General features: G+C 41.0%; 2 protein-coding genes across 2 annotated transcripts; both read right to left on the bottom strand.

Annotated features, from left to right (window-relative positions):
• Positions 1–2,515: 2,515 nt before the first annotated feature.
• On the bottom strand, positions 2,516–6,832 carry rpl23 (ribosomal protein L23). Its single transcript, XM_041956457.1, has 5 exons — positions 6,793–6,832; positions 5,426–5,509; positions 4,534–4,662; positions 3,520–3,633; positions 2,516–2,648 (listed from the first exon to the last, which is right to left on the bottom strand). Exons 1-5 carry the CDS (start codon positions 6,803–6,805, stop codon positions 2,566–2,568), a joined length of 423 nt encoding a protein of 140 aa, XP_041812391.1. The 5' UTR covers positions 6,806–6,832; the 3' UTR covers positions 2,516–2,565.
• Positions 6,833–11,360: 4,528 nt separating this feature from the next.
• Positions 11,361–15,647, bottom strand: LOC121620458 (lymphocyte antigen 75-like). Its single transcript, XM_041956499.1, has 5 exons — positions 15,566–15,647; positions 14,897–15,280; positions 13,673–14,017; positions 12,360–12,454; positions 11,361–12,009 (listed from the first exon to the last, which is right to left on the bottom strand). The coding sequence occupies exons 1-5, from the start codon at positions 15,597–15,599 to the stop codon at positions 11,890–11,892; spliced, it is 978 nt and encodes a 325-aa protein (XP_041812433.1). The 5' UTR covers positions 15,600–15,647; the 3' UTR covers positions 11,361–11,889.
• Positions 15,648–18,296: the final 2,649 nt, after the last annotated feature.

Below are 18,296 nucleotides of genomic sequence, written 5' to 3'. Positions count from 1 at the left end.
CGTGGAGTGTCAAATGCAGGCCTCGTAGCTGCAGAGCCACTCTGCGGGTACATACAAACGTCCTTCTTTACCCTCAGCACCAACCGCCGTGCAGATTGTCCGGGCAGAGCTGTTCTGAAATGAGTTCATTGGTTGCGGTTGAGGGTAAAGAAGGAACTGGGGGGGTGATGAAACTGGCAAAATGAACGATTTGTTGAAATAATTAGTCAATTGTTTACAACTCCCGTGTTCTGTGAGGTAAAAAACAGTTTTTTTAAAGGAGTCTGGTGGCTTTGAACAGGGTGATATGACAACTGTTTCTGGTTAAACAAAAAGGTCTGTCTCTGTAGAGATCCTTTCCATAAAGTCAGACACAGAATAACAATCTGACCCTGTTAGTGGCAAAAACAAGCACTTCGATGGGCACAGCATGGCATCCGTTTTGGCTCCCAGGGGGCACTTTAGCGCGCATTTTGGTGTCCAAGAGGGCACTTCAACGCGCGTTTTGGCTCCCAAGAGGGCACTTTAGTACGCGTTTTTCAACATTTGGGCCACAAGGCCTGTTTCACAGCTGTTGGCTGAGGTGTTCTACTGGACCAATTCCACAGGTTTTGCATCTATTCGTCATTTAGACCCAAAAATATGTGAAAATAGGGCCCAGGTTTAAAAATACCAAAAGTAGCCTTTAATGCTTAGTTACTAGTATATATGTACTGAGCTTGTTAGCCAGCCATGCTATTGATTGCAGCTTTCATTAGAGCAGGCAAACACAGTGTAATCCATTCTGTACACATTCGCTGCAGCTCTTTAAATGCTCTTCACACTGCATTCAGAATTTGACATGGACAATTGTCATAACTGTCAGATATTTTAATGACTTACGGTTAATTAATTACAGAAATAAAATGAGAAAGGGTGTGAAGACGAGCCACACACTGGCATGGAGATCGATATATGCATTAAAAAAAGCAATGAGGCCACGTTTGTCTGGATAAATATTCACTCACTGCTGTTCAGGAAAGTTTTTCTCGGCTCATCTCTTCCTGCACACGGGCAAATCTACAACCCATCTCTCTGCGCTCCTCCACCCCAGAAAGCCCCCCATCATTCCACTGGGGAACATGCGCAGAGTCAGGGAGTGCCAGGGTGTGTGAGATGAACGTATTGGTGATTTACAGTAAGCCACAGAGGGAAAACAAGTGTTGGGCGCAGGTGGCAGCCTGGTTCCCCTCTGTGGACCTGCTGGTTTCCGTCTGTAAGCAGAGCGAGGCCAGAGATGTCCAAGTAGACCAGACACACACACACACACACACACACACACACACACACACAGCGATGAGAATGACTGCGTAAGCAGAAAAACAGATGATTCACACACTACCTGGACTTATATATAGTACATACACACTGTATATAACATTGCAAGTATTTCTCAGCAAGCATTTATCTCCCCCTGTACATCAGGGGCATTGCACGCTCTCTATGGGCCCCACCCCGCATCCATGGCTGTTCATTCTAGTATATTTGTAGGCCCTCTTCACAGGGGGGCCTGTATAATCAGTGTTCTATTTATTTACGTATCCCCTACATGTATATGTCAGTCATGTTCCTGTCTGTGACTGTTGGCATATTGAGTACGGTGGCTTTTTTCTAGACCCATGCTCAGGCTTTTATAGCAATTTCTCCTGACAGCTCACATGTTCAAGTGCTTATTGCCAGAGCTTGTACAGCTGACAAACACTCCAAACCAGACGTTCCCTCTGTTCTTGCTGTAGACATGTCCTGTGTATTGTTAAGAGTGTAAAATCAGGTTCCAGTGCTCTACAGGACTGTATTTAATGGTACTCAGGTTTCTAACCCTTTCCCCAATGGTTTGTCTTGCTGTAGTCTGCTTTCCAAAGCACCTTCCCTGTGCCATGTGAGACACGTTGTTGTGTATGTCATCCATAAGTAGCTCCTGTCACTGCCTAACAACTGTACAGAGATCAATGTTTGTCTGTAAGCTAAAGGTTAGAAAATAAAGCTTTTTCAGAACATCATACCATCAAGTCTTGTTTTCAGGTTTCAATACACCCTCTAATGGTAGATCTGAGGAGGTGCGTCATGAAGATGCAACAATACCCTGTTCAGGAGACATAAGTGTTTGTGTATTCATCTATCAAATGAAAAATATACAGTTATTGTGTCTGGCTAAAATTAGTGTTAATATTTGAAAATTATAGACAATATGTCAACCAGAACATCAGTCATGTTGAGTTCACATTTATCTCCGTACATGTTAGCAATGCATACATCCAGCCAGATGTCCACAGCCATGCAACTGATCAATACTAATGAATACCTCAGCATCAAAAATCTATGTGAAGGGTAACTGTTGCTTTTCAAAACCAAACAAGATGATCAGCTTGAAGAAGGGCATTTGTCCAAATGTGCATTTCTTTGTATAATCCATCAGAAATGCTCCCATAACAGTATCAGAATATTGTAAATAAAATATTGGCTCCTCTACCTAAATGAAAACACCGAGACGTGAGGCTTGATTACCAACAGGTTTTATTGAAAACAAACAGAAGTGCAGGGTCCAGCTCAGGCTATGCTGCCAGCGTTGGAGGCAATCCTGGGCCAAAGGTCAGCGCACTCTTTGGCCACTGGGCCTGTGATGGCTGAACCTGCAGATACAGACAAGAAAAGCATAGTTATTTTAGCTCCAACACTGCATGCTTTGTTGGAAAACAAGTGAAAACGAGGACAACAGACTGCTGCACTTGAAGCTACTAACATAATATTAATGGGAAGGGGTTTTGTTTTTTGGGTCTAGGCACAAATCATTAGTGGACCTTCCTGACACTGATCAATGTACTAGTAAATAAAATACTTGACAAAATAAAGTATTATTAACACACTCATTAGCATGTTGACTTCCTAGCCTTGGTTTGTATTGAACAGGTTAGAGGTGTCTCATCACTGATTGAGATCAGTCAGCCACAGTGTGTCGCTGCCATCTCACCCACAGTGATGAGGTCAATGTTCCCTTCTACGACAACTCACCCAGCCACTGAGCAGACACAGCAAGTGCTTTTTGAAGGGGAAGTATCTTCTTGGTAACCTACCACCTGAGCATCGCATTGAGAAACACTGAGGTTTGTTACTAAAGTGACGCTCATGTCCTGGCTAGGCAAGTAAACGCTGATGCCACTTTGTAGAACAAACCTTTGGATAAACTTGGAATGTTACTCAGCACACGCCTACAGACCATAACTGTGCTGCAGGATTCCAGATTTCAGCAAGAATATTGTTGAGGAGGTGAGAATTGGTAAGATATATTTCAATCACAACCTATTTCACTGTAAAACAGAGGATGGCCTGCTCTGCAGTCACAGTACATGATCATGCAGCTGATGCTTGAAAAGGGCTAAATTACAAAACATCTACAAAATATCTACCAAGCTGCTTTGTGAGCAGGTCAGGACACACCAATACAAAAGCTAAAAAAAAAAATCAAATCTATTTCCTGTGCAAATGACTGCATGAGAAACCCACCTTTCATTTCTCCTTTGTTGTTTACTATGACACCTGCATTGTCTTCAAAGTAGAGAAAAACGCCATCTTTTCGCCGATATGATTTCCGCTGCCGTATCACCACCGCAGGATGCACTGTGGACAGATGGAGCGTGATTAATCAAGTTGAAACGAAGCCACAAAACACAATCTGTATTAACCAATATTTTATCTTGGGTGGAAAACAGACGTGGTCAGTGCAACACAGACTGGCAGGAGAAACAATTAGTTCACTTAAATTTAGCTGTAAAACTAAGTGGCCCTCACACTCAGCTCAAAATTAAAAAAAACAATGTGGACATTCACTAAATGTCAACAGTTTTTCAACTGGAGTGGTAACTGATTACTTGAATGCTCGTTTCAGCTGCCACTTCTCTTCACTGCCGTGTCTTATCTCCAGTTCCAACAGTGAAACTCATGTTACACTGTCAATGATTCTTGTTTCAAATACAGACATTTGGAAAACACTGCTGCACTTCAGTATAACGTAAGTCAACCAATCACTCAACACTCCCTGACCTAGTGTCTGCAGTCACTGAAGATTAGCGAAACTTAAATGCAGAGATGTGTAGTTTGCAAGAGCACCCAATATTACTGTCGTCCACGAGCACCTAAGCAGTGTAGGGTTGGGCAATATGACGTTATATGCTGTACAATGCTAAAGTGTGTCCATTAGTAGAGATTTGGTACGGGAGCGATATCTTAGTGTCTATCCTATATATTTGGGTTGTTCCACTCACAAAAAAAAGCCAGCATTAACATGTTGACTTCCTAGCCTACATGATCATGCAGTTAATAATCCATGAAAAGGACTAAATTACAGAAAACCTCTAACATGGCTCAAGAAAAATACCTACCAAGCTGCTCTCAATTATGAGCAGGAGGTCAGTACACACACCAATAAAAACAGCCAAATACAACAAACCTATTATTTCCCGTGTTAATGACCCTACTGTCAAGACAACTGTACAGTGAGCATGACAGACTGACACTCACCCTTCTTCCTGAGCTCTGGTTTGCCTTTCTTGACTGTGGCCATGACCATGTCACCGACTCCTGCAGCAGGCAGACGGTTCAGACGCCCCTTGATGCCCTTCACAGAGATGATGTACAGGTTCTTGGCACCTGAAGGAAGACACCAACATGAGAAAGGGGACAGCATGGGAGAAGGGGAGGTCAACATGAAATTGGGATAAGAGCTTCTACAGAACACTGATATTCATACTTCCGATTTTGAAATAACACAGTTTGTCTCATCACTGATTGAGATCAGTCAGCCACAGTGCATCGCTGCCATCTCACCCACAGTGATGAGGTCAATGTTCCCTTCTACGACAACTCACCCAGCCACTGAGCAGACAAAGCAAGTGCTTTTTGAAGGGGTCGAGGGTCTAACAGCGCACCAGATTAAATTTGGGGTTTGTTTTTGTTCAAGACATTTCCACCCTTGACCCTTGATCTCTGCAGAAAGACTGGAAGAAAGGCAAACAGGTAGCCTGCCAGTAAATCTCCAGCTCACTGGTCAATTTAATCATGCACTGGACTACGTCGTGGCCAGGAGCAGTAACTTCACTGGAACCTGATGGCTCCTGCTACATGTTCTGTGTACAGATGTGGAAAGTGGTTATGATCTTGTCATTTAACTCAAAGAAAATTTCTCAGAATGCTAAAACTTACTTTAGCTATCACGATCAGGAAACTACCAGTAATTTCTAATATAATCCATGGGAAACATGCAACGTTTCCTGCCCAATTCAGTCTCAATAACAGACTTCCCCACGAATATGTGCAGGAAAGGTAACATCGGCATAAGCATTTTCCATGTTCATATCATCTCTACAAAACCTAATCAGAGCCATGAGAATGCAGTGGGTGAGTCGAGACGTACCTGTGTTGTCGGCGCAGTTGATGACCGCTCCCACTGGGAGACCCAGTGAGATGCGGAACTTGGCTCCAGAAGAACCACCACGTCCTAAAAGAGGACAGGAACACACAATGCATTCAATTTCACTTGTGCTTCTTCCATGATGAACCCTTTGTGTTGTGTTTATGACACCACATAACACAAGCCCAAACACCCCGGACTGACCATCAAGTGTAGCCACTTTAACACATATGAACCAGACACTGTCAAACACCTGATAGTTACTGTGGTATTTTAAACAAACCATCAAAGAATTGTCAAAACTCATCTCAAACATCAAGATTTCATTAGCGAGGGAAAAAAAACAGGCTTCTCTCAGCCCATGAAAGAACGTCAAAATCACCAAATATAATGATTCATTGTTCTAATCTGCCTGTGACAACACACATGGCTACTTCCAGTACACCCATTTTTCACAATTCAATACTATTAACAAGTTATTCGGTTATGACAGCTTGCAGATTACAAGACCTCTATTTAAGGACTGAGGGTCTTCGCAAACACGAGTCTTCCAGTACTGTATACTAGAAAGACCAGATCACAAAAATGTGCTAGCATTCTTGTATGAAATGCCATTTTACTGACTTTACTTACTCAAAATGCACGCACCTGGCTTACACAGTCACGAAACTTAAGAGCTGAGTGAAAAACGTTTGGTAAACATTTAAGAAGTTGATGCTCGAATAAGCTGCTTCACAGCACACGTTGCCATTTTCCCCAGTTACGGAGCCGGAGGAATTCAATAAACACTTACCAGTCTAAGGACAATTTCTAACTGTGGGATAACGTTACATGTGTGTAATATCTGAAAGCTAGCGTTACTTTGTAGCTCACAGTTCACAAAACTCTTTGGCTGACGACGTGTATTCACAAATGAAATCAATGCCAACTTCAAGATACCCACTAGCCGCACTAGCCCGTGTACCGGCTCTGCCTAGCTTTCTCGATTAGCCGTAGCTAACCCAGACCAATTCACATCACTGAAGCAATTTGACGCAATGACTCAAACGTTTAAGTATATTAAATTATACAATATTACACGTATCACAACTTAACCTATCTGAAGTTCACAGCAGAAAGCAAATCAAGCTTTTCGGCCTCTGCCTTTACTTGCTTCATGCTTACATGGCGCTGACAGCGAAACATGGCTTCCGCCAGCTAGCCACAAAAATCGCTATCGCTCTTTAATTGTAAACGGTTTCCATAAATTTCAAACTAATCATGTAGATATATTGTCTTCACCGATATTTCATACACAGTCGACATTACAAAATGTTCCAGGGCATAAAAACCGGCAGATGAATGTGGATGTGACAAGGTGGATATCATACCTCTCTTAGACATTGCTGCAGTAGGGAAAGAGGAAGGGGGAGAAAGGAATTGTGGGATATAAAGTTGAACAGAACTTCATCCGGGTCACGGCGCGGAGGTATGCTACATTCAGGAGCTGTCCGAAAAAGCTGAAGCGCGGGGATAGCTTCACTGTATTTTTGTATTGTGTTTGGTAAAACTGGCATGTAAACATATTTCGACATCGATCACTAACAGTCTTTAATTCACTAATCCCATATTTTCACTGCTCGTTGAACCCAAGTAGTACATTGACACAATATATTAATTCAAACAATAAAAAATCTCTAAAAATTGTCGATATTAGCTTATTTTAATGTATTTATGTAAAGACATCAGCCCTGCCATTGTTGCTGTTGATGGCATATCTTTCTAAATACAACTGAGAAAAAAGAAAATGGAAATTACTTTATTAAGTGCTGCTGATACCTTTGCAACTGAGGAAGTGAACTGTTCTACACTACACACTGAAAAAATATGTGCAGGTAATGTAGCAAAGGGGAACGTCTTAAAAGATCCCAAAAGCAGGAAAAGACACTCTGTACCCGTGGAAATGCGAACAAATGTATAGAAATGAAGTAAATACATGTTCTCAGTAACATTTCTGGTATCCAGACATGAAATGGTTTTGGTTTTTGATATTTTAAGGTGAACAACATTTGATAAGATGATCTCACAATGGAGAAATTCACTGTTACAGAAGCTCTTAAGAACACATGGTGGGTGCAAACAGTATTGGATGGTGCAGATAAAAAGCAGCTATAGCCTGACGACAGGCCAGTTCCCTGTTTACTGTTTCCATTACTGATCTGGTCAGTGGTAATACCTGATCCTGTGTAAAGGGTGTCAGAAACACGGTTGAATTAATGTGGCGTCTTTTGATAAATCCTTTCTGATAATTTATGGGACTGGAGCCAGATATTTCACAAAGACTCACCATCAGTGTAAAGTGAATCCAGTGGCTCATTCATTACATCATACCAGATAAAAAGTAGTAGCATGAATTGAGATAATATTAATCCAGTCGCAGGTATTTAATGGTCAAACTGATGAGAAAAGCAACAATGGGGTCCATTATTTGTTGGGACAAAACTGGCTGAGTAACCATGAACTGACATTTCTAAAGTTTACTAGCTGAATCCTTGAAGAAACCTTTCTGTGACCAGTAAAGTTGGATGAATTGAAGTGTTTGTTGTTCGCTCCCTGAGTATTTTCATCTTGTACTTGCTCCTTCCATGTTTGTTTGCTGTTTTTCCTTTACTTTGAATGTTTCCCGGTTTGTTGCTGTTCATCCACAATATATAATATTGGATAGAGCAGCTTTAAGTCACCAAATTTGATCTGCTCAGTGATGTAGCAGTTCAAGAGCACTTTTAAAATGTTCCACTTCAGACTATTTTTTTCATGTCAGGATCCTGGTCCTACCTGCATTAATTCATTTAAATCATGTGGTTACCTTTGTGCTTTTTTTTTTTTTTTTTTTTAACATTTTCACAACATCACAATACTGTAGGCAGCTCTCTAAAGTAACTTGTAAGCCAGACAAATTATTCAAATTGTCTCCCAACTAAGAGAGCAGCACTGTCTGAGCTAAACAATGATGCCATGATGTGTGATCTCCTCCCAGGATCACTGACAGGAGACAGAGAGAAAGGAGTTGTACTCATGCATAAGCAAATAAAGTAGATACAATTCTCGTGTGTGTGAGAAGAGCAGTAAAAAGACATCACTTGCATTGAGAATACACCAAAACTTCATCCTTTCTACCAAGTCCTTGCTTTCAAACGGCAAGGGAAGACTTGTTTGCTGTCATCATTCTCAACCAGGGTACGACAATAGCCACAACATATGTGATGGGTAACTGCTGATAATTAATAATCATTTTTGTCATCGCACAAAACAATATATGTCAAACAGAGTGGGGGAGCCCACATCCAAAGATCTTCTCCAGGTCGGGATCAAAGAACAAAGAGTCAGAAGCCCCTTGTCCAAGGATCGATCCTTGTGGGACACCAACTGTGTTTTTAAGAGAGGGGGATTTACCATGACACACTGTTCCCTATTAGACAGATATGAGTCAAACCATTCCATAGTTTCAGCTGAAAAGTTAAAATATGTTAGTTTTCTCAGGAGGACTTGGTGGTCTACTGTGTCAAATGCCTTTCTGAGGTCTAGGAACACAGCACCCACATGCAATGTTTTATCCAACATACGTTTTACTTTTTCTAAAAACACACAGCTTACTCAGTGGAATGGTGGGGATGAAAACCAAATTGCAACGGGTGGAGTGGGTTAAATCCCTTATCTAGATGTTCAATTAGTAGTTTCAATACCCATTTTTCAAGCACTTTGGATAACACTGGGAGAATACTGATTGGACGATAGTTGGTGACTGATGTTTTGTCGCCTGATTTAAAAATGGGTGTCACTGTTCCAGGATGGTGGTACTTCCCTTGAGGTGACTGACTGATTTACTAAGATGGTTATCGGTTTTATCAGTGCGTCAGAGTATGTTTTGATGAAGTTGGTGTCCAAGTCAGATACATCCTTGCGTTGGAACATTTCAGAGCAGAAATAATCTTCTTCACCTCATGTTCAGAGATTTGCTTTACGTTAAAAATAGGATGGTCACTTATGATTGGTCTGGGAAGAACATTGGAGGGGGCAAAGAGCTTTGTTATGTCATTTACACTGTCTAAGAAATATTGGTTAAAAGTTTGGGCCAATACTGCAGAGTCATTGACCAGGATATTGCAAATTTTCAATGCTAACGTAGTGCTCACCTCTTTGTTTTCTTTGTCTAGTAACTTATTTAATAATTGCCAGTCTTTCCTGCCATTCCCTTTGGCCCCTTCAATAGCATTCATAAAAAAATTAGCTTTGGTCCTTCTTAGTAGCTGTGTTACCTTGTTACGTGCATGGGTAAATTTCTGTCTGTCAACAAGCAGCCCAGACCTGAGACTCTGCTTGAGGAGTGAGTCTCTTTTCTTCATCATAGCTCTGCAGTTTTAGTCTAACCAAGGAAGGTGATTTGTGTTTTTTGCTCTTTTTCGTCCCCTTCTGCCGAAAGCAGATTTTATCTCTGAGATCTTATCTAAAAACAACCTGCAGTTTTCCTCTGTATTTTTAGAGGAGAGGATAACTTGCCAATCTGTCCTTTGTATTTCATCCCCAAAGTGCTGTTGCATGTGTTTGGGAATGTAATCATTGGGAGGGGACATTGTTTTGGAAGTGTTCAGAGAGCAATTTTTCCTTAGTTTCCTTGAGAACAAAATAAAGTTATGATCTGAGATACCGGTTAGAATGTGGATTTTACTTATTCTGTCTCTGTTATTTGTGAATAAGAGGTCAATTCTGGTTTGAGAGGTGTTTTTCAACAAGTTGTGTTAAATTATGCGCATCCATAATTTGCTTAAGATTCTTTCTGCTTTGTTTATCATCCCAATTTATGTTGAGATCACCTACAATTATTGTCTCAGGGTATTAGTCTGTTACAAATATGAACAGTTTTATCAATCTGTATCTCATTATGTGAAAACTACAGTGATTTAAGTATAGGCATACAGTACTTTCCAATATTCATTGTTTATTAACATTTATTGCAAGATGTCAGAAAACACTACAGGTTTTCAATCATGCATGTCGGTAGAGTCCGTCTTTTTCTCGTACATCACTCGGATCACATCGCCGTCTGTGCACGTGTGTGGAATCAGTCTTGAATTAATCTCCCTCTCCTCACACCACTGCAGCCCTGTGATAAGCAGCTGATCCTGCACCTGCCACTTGTACACATGCTGTAGCTGTAACTCCAGTTTGCCATTTTGTATTTTATTTTGACCCCTAGTTGCACCCTCTTATTTGTGAGCCATATCCCAGGTGACCTCAAGAGACTTTAAGTTTTTGATGTTCACTACATTTTCAAGTTGTTGTTTCAATCAAATAACACATACATAAATAGAAATTAGAATGCTGCTGTGGAAATACGTTTTTATTTTGAACTTTTATAATGGTTTTAATATAGTCCCCTACTGGCTCCATCGGGAAGATTTTCAACCATCCAAGAATATTTGTTTAGCTCTTGGTTAGAAAACTATTTGAATAACAAATCATGGTTGGATTAACAGGCCTGAAGGAACAACAGGACTGGCTTTTGACTGGAAAAATGTATGTAAATGTGTTACAAAAGTACTGTCGGTGCACACAGTCAACATTAGTGTCTTCAAAGAAGAGTGGGTTGGCCACTGCCATGGCATGAAGCGTGACAAGTCATTGAACATGCTCTGTTAAGAGATGACAACAGCAGAGTCATGGCTTTATTTTCCAACACATAGAAGTAATAGAGAATATCCACAGAAGTAAACGTAAAAAGTGAAAGTAAAAAAATATATATCATGAATGAAATAGTCAAAAATATAGTAAAATACAATGAATAAAGACAATGAATGAAAGAGAGGATTTGATCAATTGGTAGTTATTTGCATAGTGTGTGTGAGTGGCCGTGTAGTATTCATGCTTATAAATCTGCTAACACAGTCACATTGTCGGGAAAACACAATTCCCAGTCATATAAAAGGCGTAGCAATTATGGTTGGTTCCAAGCACGCTGACGTGCCTTTTTCTTCAACAAATAAAAAGATAATTTGTCCATTTCTCTTGGAAAAGCATATATTTGTTTCAGGGACTGGGCTAAGGTTACATTTAGGTTAAGTTAAAGGTTGTGGTTCGTAGGTAGTGGCTATGATTTCACAAAAATATGTTCTATTCCAAATTTTCCGATCCAAAAAAGATGAAATTCATCATTAACTTTATTTGGTACCAACTTTTTAGTAGAGCACTGTTATGACGTTAGTGGACATGATGTCTTTCAAACTCTACATTCCCATGATTGTAACACAGGCTTTCAGCAGAGATATTTTCACAGTCTTAACAAAGCTCCAGAGTCGTTTTCACACTCTGAACAGGGAAATGATCATCATGGGTACGGGGAAATGAGGATGCTGGATGCTGAGCCTACAACCGAAAGCATCCGTGCACTTAAAAAGAGCGTAGTGTGATGATTTACAGCATCACTGGTGACTTCAGTAGTTAGTCTTCTTCTTGTCTGTGTCTTTCTTGTGGAAGACCTTTCCATCAGGCTGCTCCACCCATCTCAGTTTCATGTCTTCACCCACATTGTGATCCTTCAGTCTCTGGTTTAACTGAGAAACACAAGAAAGTGGAGTGCAGGAAGATTCCATATGTTAGGTTGTGATTCAAATCGTCAAGTGAAATAAGATACAGGTCACACATGGATGATAATGGCGAGAGCGCTGAAATCACAGATGAGACTAAAAAGCAGCCAACAGCAGACACCAGAATGGAATTTAAGTAATATTACAAACTAATTTTAGTGGTATATTTATAGTTTGACCAAATAAGTAGTCCAAATCAACATGAGGGATATTCACTGTATATGGTTTTCTTGGCAAAAACAATGAATTTTAATTGAATTTCAGCTCAACTTGAATCAAATGTGTAGTCTTTTGGCATCATGCTCAAACATCATTACCTTCTGCAAGATGTCGTCCTTCAGCTCCTCCATGTCCACAGAGGCGTCTGTTTTCTTCAGCGCCACCCGCACCACCTGCCTCCTCACAGTGGGAACTGTTTCATATAAGGGAAGAGCAACACTGTCATGTAGTAAATGTGAACCTGAACTGCATCCAGAGGTGATGGGACCACACCAGCCGTGAAGCCTGCCAACACGCGACATTATTACTCACTGCATTACTACATCGTTACATCCTACTAATGAGTTGGGACCACGCCGCCTCCAACCCACTAAAATACTTAATTGCCCTCCTTCCATTGGTACAATTTGTTGTACAAAACTTTTGCACGTTATATTTCAGATTTTTTTTACGCCTTCTTTCTTGATTCCAACATGCTGCTTAAAATGTTTCTCTGAGTTACTGTGCCTGATAGCAAGTCATCTCATCTTCCTCCATGAAACCAGCCTTCTTGTTGACAACAGTGATTTATTCCCGTTTAAAATCCCAGATCCCATACCAGGTCTTCGTCTGTCTGCTTTGTTCCTCCCATCCAGACTCAAGGCTCACGGGCCAAATCCAGCCACTTGCAAGTTCTGATCCGGCCCACATATCAGTTTAATTTCTCTTTTTCTAAATTTTAGCTCCACCTCCGGGCTGCCCGTGTTCGGAGCATGTTTGGGAACACTTATTAGTGTGAGCAAATGTTTTCTGTGATGAAGCTCGAGAAATCCTCTCACAGATCACGTCTCACAGACAAGCATCTTCCCTCCGTCAGGAGGAAATAGGCCAGTCTGCTGTATGGGGCTAAACGGCATGCCAACATAGATTCATGTTTAGGGACATGAAATGTGCTGCATGTAAGTTTTGCTTGACTGGAAAGTTTATTTGTAATTCTTAGGGTTGTATGTGCAGATCAAGGAAATTTTACTTTTATTTTTTATTATCATTATATTATTATTATTATCATCCCACGCAACCACTGAGTTGTCATATTCGGGACTGTGAAACAGGCTATATGAGACTTGAAGAAATATTGGCGAGAACAAGATTAATTATTTTGCAGGATGCTTTTTGTTTAAATAAATGCCCCACACAGACATTGATTTGTCACATTCAGGCCTGTGAAACAGGTTGTTGTGAGTTGGCTGTATGGTTACTTTTTTAGGGCTTTATGTAAACTAACTTCTATGTGAGAAGGCTACATGGGGCATGCAACAATATATTTTTTGATTACATAAAAGCATGCCAATAAATAAAAATGTTAATCATACATTTCTTTAAATATTGAATTGTTAGAAGGAACAGCTGACAGTGTGAAATCAGAACTCACCACTGTAACATACAAAGTTCCGCGGCATGTTGCAGTCCGCGTTCTGCCATTTGCCAAAGTTTGAAACGGCACAAGAGTGGGAGTATGTGACGGATGGTGCATTGGTCGCCCAGTTAGCGAATGAATGTGTGCTCCCATCTGACCACTTCCATGAGTCTCTGTAGAGGCCGATCCATGTATATGCGTTGTCTTTGGTCATCTTCCTTATCTGGTCATTCTCGGCTTGGTTCCTCACACTGGCCAGGTCAGTGTAGTGCTCCCTGCAGTAGCTCTGAGCCTCCTCCCAGGTCTTAAGCTCAGCGACGAAGATGAAGCTCGATGAAGTGTCGTTTGTTCCTCCCGTGCCTGAAAATATTTGAATAGTGCTGGAATAAATGATGCTGCATGAAAATGAATATCTGAACAAGGTTAGTTTTGCCACAACTGTTAGTGCAACTTATTCAAAACACAGGTATCTTGTCACTTGCAAAGTACCAACATATAAAGACATCATAATTACAACTACACGCCTCACCTCAGTTTAACATTACAAGGTCACAGGGTTATCTAAATTACTCTACTACTGTTAGAGTGACAGTGATGATATCTCGTCAACTGTTGGATGGATTTGATGAAATCTGATACGCACACTAACGTTTCTCTCAGGATGAATTGTGGTAACTTTGGCGATCCCTTAACCTAACTTTAAGGCCAGTGTGGATCCATAGAGCCACAAAGTATAAGTCACAACACTTAAACGAGCTGCAAATATGTCTTTGTGCTTGTAAAACATGAACATAAAGTGTGGCTGCTGAAGCTCAGACAAGAATAGAGGCTTCTGAAATGTTTCCTGCGGACACTGAAACTGCAGCAGAGCCTTGACTGAGCTGTCGCACAACAGGAGCATTGGGCTTGAAGGACCAGCGTGCAGGATTCTGTGGCATCTGTAGGTGACGTGCTACATGGTGCTACAACATGGTGGACTCCGTGGACCCCCTTTGTAAGCGTGCACAGCTCATTCTAAGGTAACAAAAACACAGCAATGAACGAACAGCTTTTAATACTGCAGTCCATTTCTGCCAACAGATACCCGTAATTCCTACACACTGGGCCTGTAAAAGGATGAATGCGAACTCTAAACCTGCTAAACATCAACATGCTAGTACTGCCAATGTAAGCATTTAGCACAGGGCACTGTTGTGCCCAACTAAACCCTCACACAGCTGCTAGTGTGGCTGTTTTTACCGTTGTAGCAAATAAATTTCAAAGACCACGAGCAAATGGCATCCACCCATCCACTGCTGTAATACATTGCTGCACATAGTTTGTAGTATGCTGGACCACCATTGGGTTCATCAGCATTCCACATCCTGAACCCAGCCTCTCCTTCACCATAGAATCCTGGTTTTTGCAAAGACCACTTCCAAGCCTCGGCGTCAGCCTGCAGTCCGATCCAGGTGTTGAGCTTCCCTTCTAAAAGTTCATTGAGCTGAGCCAAGTCTTGCTCATTGTGCACAGAGGCCAGGTCAGTGTACTTCCACTTGCAGTAGTTCTGAGCTTCAGACCAGTTCTTTGGATTTTCAACGAGGATGTAAAGACGAGGAAAACAGGGAGGTAGGAAACACAGTCCTGCAGTAAAGATAAAGGTAATTATTTTGATGCATTCAGTGATAAATCACTTTACACAGTCTGTGACCCCTCACAAACATCTGGGCGTGAGCCGTATGATGAATAACTCATTAAATGTGAGTGTGAATTCAATATGGCAGAGACAAGAAAGGCAAATAAAGGACAAGCTCATTTCTGTTCTGCATGTTTACTGTAGACTCAACGCAACGTCTCTGACGTGAACTCACAGTAAAATCAATGTGAGACATTTGATCAAGTTTGTGGAAATGAATGACTCATACTGACCTGATAAGACCAGTATAACTGCAGTCCCTGTCATGGCGTACCACAGGACAGCTCGCTTGCACCTTCAGTTGATCAGTGTAAGTATGTTATTTTCTGTGGTGGGGAATATTAAGGTTGTATCTTGTTGGGTCGTTTCAGCAATAAAAATGTATGTATTTTACAAGCTCGGCATCTGTTTTGCAAAATCTTCTTTTTAAATTTTATTTAGATTTTCTCAACACAAACAGCCTGCATCATATACACTTCCTGCATGAACAAAAAATGACCCGCAGTCGTAAAACAAAACAAACAACACACATTTCCCTTCATATAAAACGAACAAGCTCAACATCAGTAGCTTTATATCTGATTAACTTAACTGAAGTATGTGAAACAGGAATGAATATAAACATACACAGTGTGCAGAATTATTAGGCAGATGAGTATTTTGACCACCATCCTTTTTATGCATGCTGTCCTACTCGAGGCTGTATAGGGTTTAAAGCCTACTACCAACTAAGTATATCAGGTGATGTGCATCTGTGTGATGAGAAGGGGTGTGGTCTAATGACATCAACACCCTATATCAGGTGTGCATAATTATTTGGAAACTTCCTTTCCTTTGGCAAAATGGGGCAGAAGAGAGATTTGAAGGACTCTGAAAAGTCTAAAATTGTGAGATGTCTTGCAGAGGGATGCAGCAGTCTTGAAATTAGCAAGCTTTTGAGGCGCGATCACAGAACAATCAAGCGTTTCATGGCAAATAGCCAACAGGGTCGCAAGAAGCGCGTTGAACGAAAAAGGCGCAAAATAACTGCCCGTGAATTGAGGAAAATCAAGTGTGAAGCTGCAAAGATGCCATTTGCCACCAGTTTTGCCATATTTCAGAGCTGCAACGTTACTGGGATGTCAAAAGCAAAAGGTGTGCAATACTCAGGGACATGGCCAAGGTAAGGACTGCTGAAAAACGACCACCATTGAACAAGAAACACAAGATAAAACGTCAAGACTGGGCCAAGAAATATCTTAAGACTGATTTTTCTAAGGTTTTGTGGTCTGATGAAATGAGAGTGAGTCTTGATGGGCCAGATGGATGAGCCCGTGGCTGGATCAGTAAAGGGCAGAGAACTCCACTCCGACTCAGACGCCAGCAAGGTGGCCCAAAGCCCCACTCCAACTTCCAGAAATAATCAGCTTTGATATTATGCGTCTTTTGGGTTGATTAAGAACATAGTTGTTGCTCAATAATAAAATTAATCTTCAAAAATACAACTTGCCTAATAATTCTGCACCCCCTGTATGTATATCAGTAACATACATATATTTCTATGGTCTTAACAGCAAATTTTCACTGACAGGTGGTAAATTTCAACATTCCCTCCATCTTAAATCAATGTCAGTCCTTTTCTAGATTCTAACAACATTTTTGACAGAATATGATTTCTGCAGGCTTCTGAAAACTTTACATGTTCATGTATTATCTAATAATTATAATGTCTTCTTAATTGCTCTGCTGTCCAAATAAGTATAAATCAAGAGTTTGGATTAGACTTCTCGTTTGCATGTAGTTGGAAAAGTCTGCATTAGTTAGACTGAATTTGTTCTGCAGATCACTTTGGCTCCCTCCATATAATCCTGCTTAATGGTAAGTATTGAAGAGCTGTCCAAGGGTTGTTACTATGAAGCTGACAGAATGTGTGTATCAGAGGATCATCAGCAAATGAATGAGGTTTACACTGGTAACTATGCAGACACCTGTAACTGAAAGCATCTCTATTCAAAGTCCAGACAAACTCAGATGCACACTGACAACATCAGCATCAACAATTCCATTCAGCTGAATAGGACATTACATTTAATATACATGTAGTCATGTATATTCAACATGATGTATAGTCAACCCGTCACCACATCTGTCCTTACCTGAAAGCTGTTCAGTTGCTCAGTATCCTATCAGCTGAAACTAGTATTCTAAGAACTGAAGAGGTCTCTGGTAAAGGTTTTGTTTTCTCAGTGCAGTGAGTGCTGGTCTGACCTCTGACTTCCTCTCACTGGAGGTGAAATCATCCAGTCACATTTGTCTGGTTTTCGGTTAGAAGACTATTTGAATAACATGCGAGTCTGCAGAGCTGCCTCGTCTGATGATGAGATGCCACGCTGTGATAATGTTTGGGTGAAATGAATGTGCTGTGAAAGTCATACTGTTGAACTAATCTGTGTATTCAAAGAAGAGTTGGGCTCGTCACTGTTTGTTGTGGTTACTTGAATGTGATGTGTGACACATGCTATGTATACACACACACACACTATGCTACTTCATGCTTCTTCCTGCACCTGCCACTTGTACACATGCTGTAGCTGTAACTCCAGTTTGCCATTTTGTATTTTAAGGTGTGAATAGTCAACATAGCTCTTGCTCAGACATTTAATTTGGATTCCAAACCTGCAAGTAAGGTAACTGACCCCCTTGATACGGCACTCCTGAATGGCATCCGCTTCCATTCGAAGGCCCCATTTCATTGCTGCTGCCTGATTGATTGATCCCCAAGAAAATCTTGGGGATCAATCAGAGCTTTGTTTAGCATGGTATAGTTCCCCAAAGTGTGAGGAGGTAAGTCAATGTCTCCTTAGTTAGTCCAAATCTGCACAAGACTTGACCCCTAGTTGCACCCTCTTATTTGTGAGCCATATCCCAGGTGACCTCGAGAGACTTTTTGATGTTCACTACATTTTCAAGTTGTTGTTTCAATCA

This window comes from Chelmon rostratus, chromosome 17 (genome assembly GCF_017976325.1).
Source record: "Chelmon rostratus isolate fCheRos1 chromosome 17, fCheRos1.pri, whole genome shotgun sequence".
Taxonomy (NCBI): domain Eukaryota; kingdom Metazoa; phylum Chordata; class Actinopteri; order Chaetodontiformes; family Chaetodontidae; genus Chelmon; species Chelmon rostratus.
The sequence above is the reverse complement of the archived record's forward strand: the minus strand, read 5'-3'. Positions and strand labels throughout refer to the sequence as shown.

Coding starts and splice junctions, on each gene's coding strand:
- rpl23 (XM_041956457.1), bottom strand. Junction 4,663..5,425: donor CAACTGCGCCGACAACACAG/GTACGTCTCGAC, acceptor GTCTTCCTTCAG/GTGCCAAGAACCTGTACATC. Junction 2,649..3,519: donor CAACAAAGGAGAAATGAAAG/GTGGGTTTCTCA, acceptor CTGTATCTGCAG/GTTCAGCCATCACAGGCCCA.
- LOC121620458 (XM_041956499.1), bottom strand. CDS start 15,599: ATGACAGGGACTGCAGTTATACTGGTCTTATCAG. Junction 15,281..15,565: donor AGTTATACTGGTCTTATCAG/GTCAGTATGAGT, acceptor TCTTTACTGCAG/GACTGTGTTTCCTACCTCCC. Junction 12,455..13,672: donor GAACTTTGTATGTTACAGTG/GTGAGTTCTGAT, acceptor TATATGAAACAG/TTCCCACTGTGAGGAGGCAG.